This window comes from Rutilus rutilus (genome assembly GCF_951802725.1).
Source record: "Rutilus rutilus genome assembly, chromosome: 14".
In the NCBI taxonomy this organism is placed as follows: Eukaryota; Metazoa; Chordata; class Actinopteri; order Cypriniformes; family Leuciscidae; genus Rutilus; species Rutilus rutilus.
The window spans coordinates 34,079,949-34,091,309 of NC_140219.1; the positions used below are offsets into that span (position 1 = coordinate 34,079,949).

An 11,361-nucleotide genomic window follows, 5' to 3' on the forward strand; every position below is an offset into this window, starting at 1 on the left:
CACCCTTCTTACCCGCAAAGCCCTTCGCATTGCAGGTGATCCCACCCACCCGACACACAGCTTCTTCAATCTGATGCCATCAGGGAAGAGACTGCGGAGTCTCCAGGCGAGGACCAGCAGATTGAAGGACAGCTTCATACATCAGGCTGTCAGGAAGCTGAACTCCCTCTCATCCTTGCCCATACCCATACCCTCCCAGCTCCCCACATCCTCAGGACCTCCTCTCTCCCCCCCGTTTTACAACAGTGTTGTCAAATATCTATTCTGAAGCTGTGGGGGGAGCTCTAGAGAGAAACCTGCGAGCAAAAAGCGAGAATACAGCGAAGAAATCCCTAAGTTACTGAATGCAGCTTTAATTGTGATTGATCAATGAGACCCTTTGATTACAGTGTTATTATTGAAGCATAATTTGCCAAACTGTATTAATCTAGAAGCAGAAGCAGATTTAACTGTGATTTTCTGCTGTAATAAACAGTTTAACTGGTAAGATCCTCAGAGGAGAAGTTGTGCACTCATTACATAAGAATGGAAAGACAGTCTCTGTGAAGGATGTCCTGAATGTGTGCAGACAGTCTTTAGTTACAGGATCAGAGAATGACACTGTTCCTCTGTCATAGTCCAGCTGAACTCTCACATGCTGAAGCTTCTGCTTAACAGTAAAGACAGTGCCGCCTTGCTCTGGGGATTTTGAGCTGTATTTGCTGTTCCAGTACCGCACACACCAGATAGACTTAGAGAAATCCGCTCCCTTCCTTTGGTTTGATGCTGTCGTTATTCCAAGAGTCCAGCTTGTATTGTCTCCAACCTCCACATCCCAGCAGTGTGTTCCTGAGTTAAAGCCCTCAGATCCCAGGACACATGCAAACCTGTCAAACCTCTCTGGATTATCAGGAAGTGTTTTATCTCCATCACTGACCGACACACTGGTCAGATCAGCAGAGAGTGTGAGACGACGATGTGCTGTGTTTGGATCCAGAGTCAACGGAGCTGCAAAGAGAATAACATCAGATTACAGGATATAGGAGCTATGATGTATTATAAATGTAAATGTAAAACATTTTTCTTTTGTTGAAAGAGATCATAAATCATACTATCATAACAATGGTCTCTCAGTTACTGTCAGAATGGATTGAGGCTCCAGGTTTAATATCAGTATCAAATCTGCTGAGACTCACTGTGTTGGACAGTTTCCAGCATCTTCTTCCAGACTCTGAACGGCAGGTTACCCAGATAATGCGACACATTAATCAAAGCACCAGAACTCATCCGTGGATCCGGCTGTGAGATCTGGACTCTGAGGAACATTCAGGAGTCAGAACTGCAGTGAATTTGAGTTCAGATCAACTGAGAGAAGAGATACGAGCAGCTCACTCACCTTTCCATTGAGGCGTTAAAGTTCTGGAAAATATAGAGTTTGAAAACATTTTAATATCTTATCAAACACTCTCAGTGTCAATGAGTCTCTCTATACAAGTTGTTTTCTGCACAAAGAATGAAGCCAGATTGATTTGTCACCTTTAGAAATGAGACGTCATTGTCTTTCATCATCTCCTCCATGTCTCTGATTGTGTGTGAAAGAGCTGAGATGTGTGTGTTCATCTCCTCCAGCTTCTCCTTCATCCTCTGCTTCTTCTGCTCCTCTTCCTCTCTCAGTGCAGTGATTGTAGCTTCTTCTTCGTCTCTGAGAAACTGATGAAGCTTCTCAAACTCTTCTTTAATCTGATGCTCTGTGTGCTCAGCTTGAGACTGAAATCAAATCACATTCACTTCAATCATCTCAATCAACACAAATCTCAGATACCCGACATATAACGGATCCAGAAGCAGAAGCTGCTCGTCATTTACAGAAATAATCAACTGGAATCCATTATATTACATATATCAATTTATAACGGTATAAAGTGATCCTCCAGCTGTAATGAAAATGACTCTTGATTATGTTTCCTCACATTGATGTGTTGAGCTGTTTTCTCAAACTCTCCTTTCTTCTTTTCATTGTGTTGAAGTTTCTGTTGTAAGGGCTTCAGTGCTGTATTGAGCTCCTCCTAGAATTGAACAAAAATACATTAAACACCAGATTACAGTGAAGAGAAGAAAATACAGTGATATGATCATACAATTCTGTGCAAAAGTATTCACCCCCACCATGATTTCTTCAGTTTTTGTGTAAATCTCATACTAAACTGATTCAGAAATTAAAACTTACCATAAAACAAAGGCAACCTGAGTGAACACAAAGTACAATTTGTAAATGACAATGTTATTTACTGAAGCAAAAAAAGTTATCCAATACTAACTGGGCCTGCGTGATAATGTATTTGGCCCCATAGTTACTAATTCCTCAAAGCTCTGAAACTGTATTTATAATGTTGTTCAGCTGGACTAACAGCCAGTCCTGATCACTGCAGCCCTGTTCAATCAAATAAACACTTAAATAGGACTTTTTCAACAGCATGAAGTTGGTTAAAAGGTCTTAAACAGTAACACACTATTGACAACGGTGAAAGAAAAGCAATCATGATGAAGACAGTGAAATAGCTTTGTAATTCATCACAGACGGATGTATTTCAATCAAAGGCTCTTGGACTCAAAGAACCACAGCGAGAGCCATTATATCCAAATGGAGAAAACTCGGCACAGTAGCAAACCTTCCCAGAAGTGGCTCAAAGTCACCAAAGGGCCAAGAACAACATCATAGTGTTACGTCCAGAGACGAAGTGATTTGATTTATATTTACTTCTAATGTGTCTTGTTTTTTTTTTTCTTTCTTTTGCTCCTTCTACTGAATCTGCCTGGCAGGTAGCTGATCGCCCCCAGCTGTACCTGCTTACCAATTAAGAGTGAGCCAGCATAAAAGCAGAGCTCCAGCTATCAGACAGCGAGAAAACGTTCCCCCAAGAGCTTTCTCCAGAGCGTTGTCTTTCTCCTGCCCAGCCTGTTGTTGCAGCTACAATTGGTGGTTATTGGGCTGCTGATTGTTCTTTTTTTTGGTATTGTAGGTTTTCTTGTTATTGTTTCCTTATGACACTTTTTCAAATACTTACTTTTTGTTATGTTAGTTAAAGAGAGATATATTCTTTATCTTTTGAGTTTGTTGCTTGATTAATAGCTGCTATTATTAACATCCTTTTTAGTAGCTACCTTAACGTTTGCTCATTTGTGTTTTGGGTTTATTGGTTTTATTTGGAAGCTGTAGGGAGGTGGATGCCATTTTGTTTTAACCTGTTTTCTCCTGTTTTGGGGCTAGTAAGGGAGTTAGGGTATAACTCTGTTATTTTTCTTTTCTTTTCTTTGTTAGTCTAGTTAGAGGTAAATATTTCAGTTATATTGTCTTGTTTATTATTTTGGCCTTATCCTCTCCTGAAACTATTGCTTCCTTTTGTGTTTTTCTTTATATTTGTTCCACGAGCTGTGAAATAAAATCCTTTTCTGGATACTTGTGGCTTGTGGTGCTGTGGCAGGACTTAGATTAACGCTCTTTAAAATTTGGTTTTACTTTTGTTGCGTCCCCATTTACCCCTAGACTTATGTGGGACGTAACAAATGGGGGCTCGTCCGTTTGTTTAATTATTTCGTGGAATTGTGGTATCATGAGTTTTTCAGCAGCTTCGAACTTGTGCGGGTGAGGAAGTGTACATGTTATGAATTGAATAATGGAATTTGATTTGGTTAAGTTTACTTTGTCTCCGACAGTGGAAGAGTTTGACAGGTGTAGGAAAGGAGATCTGATTTTGATTGCAGAGTTCTTTAATATTCCTGTCAGCAAGGAGGCAAAGAAGCAATGCCTCAAAGATGAGTTGTACCGAAGGCTTGTCCAAATGGGTATTTTGCCAGCAGATTCTAACGTGGAAGTTGTGTCGGGAGAGCCTATTTCTTTTCATAGTAAAGGTGGCGATTTGAGTCCTGATCCTTTGATGCCGCTTCGTTTAAAAGAATTAGAGCTTGAGCTTAAGAAGCAGGAGCATGAAACTCAGTTGTTAAAGTTGAAGGCTCTGGAAATTGAGGCTGATCGAGATGTTAAGCTTCGGAGGTTGGATCTCGAAGCTCAGATTCTTCACAGTAGGCCGGTTCCGTTGCCTAGGTCTCGTCCTTCCTCATCCAGTGTTTCGGCACCGGTCGAAACAGGTTTTGACGTGAGTAGGTACGTGAGATTGGTCCCTCCCTTTCGTGAAGGTGAAGTGGATGCGTACTTTGTTGCATTCGAGCGTATTGCCACAAAATTGAACTGGCCAAAGGATTTGTGGGCTCTTTTGGTGCAGAGCAATATTGCTGGCAAAGCTCAAGAGGCATGTGCAGCATTGCCAGTTGAGAGTTCGTTAGATTATGACGCGGTTAAATCCGCTGTGCTCCGTGCCTATGAATTAGTACCTGAAGCGTACAGGCAGAAGTTTAGGCTGTGTTCGAAGCTGCCTAACCAAACTTTTACTGAGTTCGCAAGAGTAAAGCGGGTACTGTTTGAGAAGTGGTGCTTCGCAAGCAGGGTCACGGCTTTTGAAGAACTTCAGGAACTTTTGTTGCTGGAGGATTTCAAAAGTTGTGTTCCTGAGGGCGTCGTAGTTCACATAAATGAACAAAAAGTGAGTAAGCTTGTTGAGGCCGCAGTTTTAGCAGACGAGTATGTGCTTACACATAGAACTGTTTTTCCTTCGATGCGTTCTGTTAAAACTTTCTCCTCCGAGGAGAAAGTCGCTAAGAATTGGTCAGGGGTTAACCCTGCTAAACCGATTTTGCAAAGCTCCAAGAAAATTGAGGATAAGAGGGTATGTTTTTACTGTCTTGACCCAGGCCATCTTATTTCAAATTGCAAAGCTTGGAAACAGAAAAACTCTGCTAAAAGTAAGGGCGTAGCATTCGTCAATGCTGTTCCTGAGAGTGCTGTTAAGTTACAATCTGGCCTGAGTACTTTCAGCCCATTTGTAATGAGGGGCTCAGTAGCTCTCTCTGAAGATTCTGACTTTAAGCCACTCTTGATGCTTAGAGATACAGGAGCTGCACAGTCCTTAATTTTAGATAATGTGCTTCCATTTGCTGCTGACTCGTACACTGGTTCTAGCGTGCTAGTTCGTGGGATTGAATTGGGCTGCATTTCCATTCCATTGCATAGCATTTATTTGAAGTCTGATCTTGTTTCTGGTTGCGTGAGCCTTGGTGTACGATCAAAACTGCCTGTCGAAGGGGTAAGCATGATTTTAGGAAATGACTTAGCAGGTGGCAAAGTCTTTCCTTCCCCAATTGTGTCTGAAGATCCTGGTTGGTCTGCTCAAAACGGCCTAGTTCAGTGTTCTGCTACCTTCCCGGCCTGCGCCGTAACTCGTGCTCAATCACAGAACTTTGAAAATGTGATTGATCTTTCTGATTCCTTTTTGTCTTCCCCACAGACTGTAGAGAGTGAGTTCTATATTAGTCCTGTTCCGATAGAAGCAAGTGGCAGGAGTGGTGAAGATAAACTTCCTTTAAAAGTGGATAGAACCCAGTTAGCTACTGAGCAACGTTCTGATCCAACACTTGCTACATGTATTGGTGGTACTGTGGACAAGGCCTTAATCCCTCAGATAGCAGTGGGTTATTTTTGGGATGATGATATTCTCATGCGTTGGTGGAGACCACGTGCTAAAGATGCAGAATTGTTGATGGTGTTCCAAATTGTGTTACCTGAGGCATACCGTAATCAGATTTTGAAATTGGCCCATGAGCATGTGTGTTCAGGACACTTGGGTGTCACCAAGACATATCATCGAATTGCCAGACATTTTTTTTGGCCGGGCATGAAAACCGCTGTGTCTAGATTTGTATGCTCATGTCATGTCTGTCAGTTAGGTGGAAAGCCCAATCAAACAATTCCACTTGCTCCACTACAGCCTATCCCAGTTCTTGAAGAACCTTTTGAGAGGCTTATTATTGACTGCGTAGGCCCATTGCCTAAAGCTAAATCTGGACATCAATACCTTTTAACGATTATGTGTGCTAGTACTCGTTACCCTGAAGCTGTTCCTCTGCGGACTATCCAAGCTAAAATCGTAGCCCGTGAGCTAATTAAGTTCTGTTCAGTTTTTGGCTTGCCAAGAGTCATTCAAAGTGACCAGGGGTCCAATTTTACCTCTAAATTATTTAAGGAGGTAACGAAAGAGTTGGACGTGGAGCACCAGTTGTCCACTGCATATCATCCAGAGACCCAGGGAGCCCTGGAGCGGTTCCACCAGACTTTGAAGTCTCTTTTGCGAATATATTGCTTGGAGACTGGTAAAGATTGGGTGGAGGGTTTGCCGTTTTTGATGTTTGCTGTGAGGGGAACCGTCCAAGAATCCCTGGGATTTAGTCCTGCTGAGCTGGTTTTTGGCCATGTAGTTCGTGGCCCATTAAAACTTCTGAGTGAGCAGTTTCTAGCTAAGGAATCCCCTCGTAAGTCTGTGCTAGACTATGTGAGTACTGTACGGGAGCATCTACATAAAGCGTGGGAGTTAGCTAGAGTTCATCTTGCTGAAGCCCAGTCCAAGATGAAATTTCGCTATGACAAGGATAGTCTTCAGCGTAATTTCCAGCCTGGTGATAAGGTTTTGGTACTGCTTCCTTTGCCTGGTTCACCTATGCAGGCAAGATTTTCTGGACCTTACCAGATTGAGAAGAAGTTGAATGACACAAATTATGCAGTTTCTACTCCCGATCGCAGGCGAAAGATTCGTGTGTGCCACATCAATATGCTTAAGGCTTACATTAGTAGAGATGGTGTTGAGTCTCAGCCTGGTCCTGTTGACCCTCTTCCTGTTGTTGCTAACACTGCTGTTAATTTGTCTCCTGTGTATTCTCCTGATTTAGATGGTCTTTGGTGTAAAGATGCCATTGCTTCATGTGGTACAATGTCTAACTCTGCCATCTTGTCTAACTTGCAGTCACATCTATCTTATTTGCCTGCAGCCCAGTGTGATCGTGTGGTTCAGCTAATTGAAAAGTATCATATGCTGTTTAATGATGTACCTTCACAAACTACTATGGTCACTCATGACATTGATGTTGGTGAATGTAGCCCTATCAAACAGCATCCATACCGTGTAAATCCCAACAAACGTCAGGTTATGAAAACCGAGGTAGAATATTTGTTGAATCACGGTTTTGCAGTGCCAAGTCAAAGTCCGTGGAGTTCACCGTGCTTGCTTGTACCCAAACCTGATGGTTCGTGGCGATTTTGTACTGATTTTAGGAAGGTGAACTCTGTAACTAAGGCTGATTCCTTTCCTCTTCCTCGGATTGAGGATTGTGTTGATCGGGTGGGATCAGCTAGCTTTGTTACCAAGCTGGATCTATTAAAAGGATACTGGCAAGTTCCTTTGACACCTCGTGCCTCAGAAGTCTCGGCGTTTGTGACCCCCGATTGTTTTCTGCAGTATACATCTATGGCTTTTGGCATGCGAAATGCACCAGCAACATTCCAGTGGTTGATGCTGAAGGTACTGTCGGGTGTGTCCAAATGTGAAGTCTATTTAGACGACATAGTTATCTACTCTGCAATGTGGGAGGAACATGTACAAACTCTTGAGTTGGTGTTTAAACGATTGTTGGAAGCCCATCTGACCTTAAACTTGGCTAAGTGTGAGTTTGCTAAGGCAAGAGTAACTTACCTTGGCAAATTAGTTGGCCAGGGCCAAGTGCGGCCTGTGCAGGCTAAGATAGAGGCTATTTTGGACTTCCCACGGCCAAGTAATAAGCGGGAGTTACGCCGTTTTCTGGGGATGACGGGGTACTACCGTGGTTTTTGTAAGAACTTTGCCACTGTTGTCACCCCCCTAACTGATCTCCTTAAAGCGGAACGGAAATTTGTGTGGAATGTTGAGTGTGAAGCTGCATTTGATTCTGCTAAAGATCTTTTATGTCATGCTCCTGTGTTGTCTGCTCCGAACTTTGATTTACCTTTTAAGCTACAGGTGGATGCTAGTGGGGTTGGAGCCGGGGCAGTGTTGCTGCAAGAAGACAAGGCGGGAATTGAACATCCAGTGTGCTACTTCTCGAAGAAATTCACCAAATGCCAAAGAAACTACAGCACCATCGAAAAGGAAGCTCTTGCCTTGATGTTAGCATTGCAAAATTTTGAGGTCTATCTATGTAACGGTAATATGGGTCCTATTATCGTATACACTGACCACAATCCTCTCGTCTTCCTGTCTCGTATGGCAAACTCCAACCAGAGATTAATGAGATGGTCTCTTATTCTGCAAGAGTTTGTTCTTGATATAAGGTATAAAAAAGGAGTGGACAATGTAGTGGCAGATGCTTTATCAAGAGCTCATATTGATGACTAAACTGCTCATAAAATGTGTGGTAAGTCTTATTTCTTTTTTTTACAAACCAAGAGAGATCATGGTTTGTAACTACGGGTGGGGGTGTTACGTCCAGAGACGAAGTGATTTGATTTATATTTACTTCTAATGTGTCTTGTTTTTTTTTTTCTTTCTTTTGCTCCTTCTACTGAATCTGCCTGGCAGGTAGCTGATCGCCCCCAGCTGTACCTGCTTACCAATTAAGAGTGAGCCAGCATAAAAGCAGAGCTCCAGCTATCAGACAGCGAGAAAACGTTCCCCCAAGAGCTTTCTCCAGAGCGTTGTCTTTCTCCTGCCCAGCCTGTTGTTGCAGCTACAATTGGTGGTTATTGGGCTGCTGATTGTTCTTTTTTTTGGTATTGTAGTTTTTCTTGTTATTGTTTCCTTATGACACTTTTTCAAATACTTACTTTTTGTTATGTTAGTTAAAGAGAGATATATTCTTTATCTTTTGAGTTTGTTGCTTGATTAATAGCTGCTATTATTAACATCCTTTTTAGTAGCTACCTTAACGTTTGCTCATTTGTGTTTTGGGTTTATTGGTTTTATTTGGAAGCTGTAGGGAGGTGGATGCCATTTTGTTTTAACCTGTTTTCTCCTGTTTTGGGGCTAGTAAGGGAGTTAGGGTATAACTCTGTTATTTTTCTTTTCTTTTCTTTGTTAGTCTAGTTAGAGGTAAATATTTCAGTTATATTGTCTTGTTTATTATTTTGGCCTTATCCTCTCCTGAAACTATTGCTTCCTTTTGTGTTTTTCTTTATATTTGTTCCACGAGCTGTGAAATAAAATCCTTTTCTGGATACTTGTGGCTTGTGGTGCTGTGGCAGGACTTAGATTAACGCTCTTTAAAATTTGGTTTTACTTTTGTTGCGTCCCCATTTACCCCTAGACTTATGTGGGACGTAACAATAGGAACTGAATTTTCTTATTTTCTATCAGAAAATGCTAAAGCACAATATCCATATCTTTAGTCTGCAAACTGAAGCTCAAGCAACAAGACAATGATTCAAAGAATAGTGAGTAAATCCACCTCTGAACGGCTCAAAAAAGCACAATTACAGTTTTGGAGTGGCCTTGTCAAAGGCCTGACTTGAAATCAATTGAGATGATGTGGCAGGACCTTAAACAGGGAGTTCATGCTTGAAAACCCTCCAATGAGGCTGAACTAAAGTTGACCGCTCAATTGTGTTTTTTTGTTGTTTTTGTGCAAAATAATGATATCTATGAAAAAGGCGCCACTATTTAGTATGAGACACAAAAACATAAGAAATCAGGATTGGCAAATACTTTTACAGCACAGTAGGTAGAGTGGGGGAAACCGCCCCCCTTAAGGAAAATGTGACATTACAGTGAAACAAAACATAAATGTGACTAGAATTGCCATCCTGGTTTTGAGTGACTATGGCAGGAGTTATTTACCAAATATAAAAATTGCTTAGCCTTCATAATTAATTAGCATTTTGACTGAAAATATTTTTGTACAAAGGGGGCGTTTTGCCCCAGTGGTGGGGTAAAACGCCCCCCAAGGTGGGGTAAAATGCCCCCTTTCTTACAAACCAGTTTGCTTGATAGATCAACAGCAAAATTAACAGACAATAGTTTTTAATCTCTAAAAGTAAAAGGCGAGTAATGTATAAACATGTATATATATTAATATTTATTTCAGCAATGTCCAAAATAGCCAAATTTAACTACCTTCCATCAGTGAGCTAACTTTGTTAGCAAGCTAGCTAGTTAATGTTCACTTGAGGTAATTTTTTCATGTTTTGTTCAAATATTTTGATTTTACCACCTAGTTATACTGCATTAAGTGTAAAACAAAGGATTTGATAGACAGAAATATTTTATTATAGTAATTATGATAGAGAGAAACTATGCCCCCAGGGGGGCGTTTTACCCCTCAGCGTAGGGGGCGTTTTACCCCACAAGCTATGAGTTTCTTTAAAAATGTTTAATTTTTTTTATATAATTATATTCCTTATAAATAACATATGATCTCAAACTACAGACTTCACTATTCATCTATCATACATCACTGCGATATCCTGCAGAACAATATTCTCTTAAACACTTGTTTACTAATATCTGAAAATTATAGCATTTACCATGTAATCCTCTTCTCTTCAAATATGTCGCTGGTGTCAGCTTCTCCATAGAGATTTGTATATCCCCGTTATCAACGTAGTGCATAGCAACAGTAAAAACCTATATTGACTACTTTTAGTGGTTATTTTGGGAAAAACAGGTGGGGGGCGTTTTACCCCAGGGGGGCGTTTTCCCCCACTCTACCCTAAATGTCATATAAAGTTGAGTAAAATGACATTGAAATAGTAATGCATGAATGTGATGATATATGTTTGACTAATTACTGTTCTTTACATGTGAAACAAGAAATATTTGTCTTACCTTGTAAGAAGAAAACACTTCACTGATGAGTCTGAATTTATGATTGTCATGTTTTTGTGAATTAATACACACTATACACACAGGCTGTTTGTCCTCCAGACAGAAGAGTTTGAGTTTCTCACTGTGTAAACTGCAGATCTCCTCAGATCCTGATGAACGTTTCTCATTTCTCTCCTTCAGGAACGACTCACACAAGTTTTTTAATGTGAGATTAACTGGAGGATCATCTCTTGAGGATCTTCTCCTGCAGACAGGACACTCCTGAGTTTCCTTAGTTTTCCAGAACTGTTGTAGACACTCTTTACAAATACTGTGACTACAGGACAGAAAAACAGGAACCTTGAAGATTTCATAGCAAACAGGACAAATATAATCATCTTCAGCTGCTGAAGCCATTTTCACCGTTTGAGTCTCGCAAACTAAACTTTACTTTCACTTTCTGAACGACGGTTTTCAAAAATGAATCACAATGAGAATCAAAGATCTGCTGTCGGTTCAGAAATGAACATCACAAAAATCCTTCTGTAAAGTTTTTCTCTTTGTTCTCCATTGATTGCTTATTCTTTATTGCTTTTGTTGAGACAAAGTCGGTGTGAGAGAAAGGAGAAATAACAAGTCAGTCTCTTCCTGGTTAGTGATGTAAGAG

General features: G+C 40.9%; 1 protein-coding gene across 1 annotated transcript; it reads right to left on the reverse strand.

Annotated features, from left to right (window-relative positions):
• Positions 1 to 208: 208 nt before the first annotated feature.
• On the reverse strand, positions 209 to 11,361 carry LOC311303515 (zinc-binding protein A33-like). The gene is made up of 6 exons (XM_084430037.1): positions 10,716 to 11,361; positions 1,950 to 2,045; positions 1,516 to 1,746; positions 1,376 to 1,398; positions 1,176 to 1,294; positions 209 to 987 (listed from the first exon to the last, which is right to left on the reverse strand). Exons 1-6 carry the CDS (start codon positions 11,109 to 11,111, stop codon positions 446 to 448), a joined length of 1,407 nt encoding a protein of 468 aa, XP_084286163.1. The 5' UTR covers positions 11,112 to 11,361; the 3' UTR covers positions 209 to 445.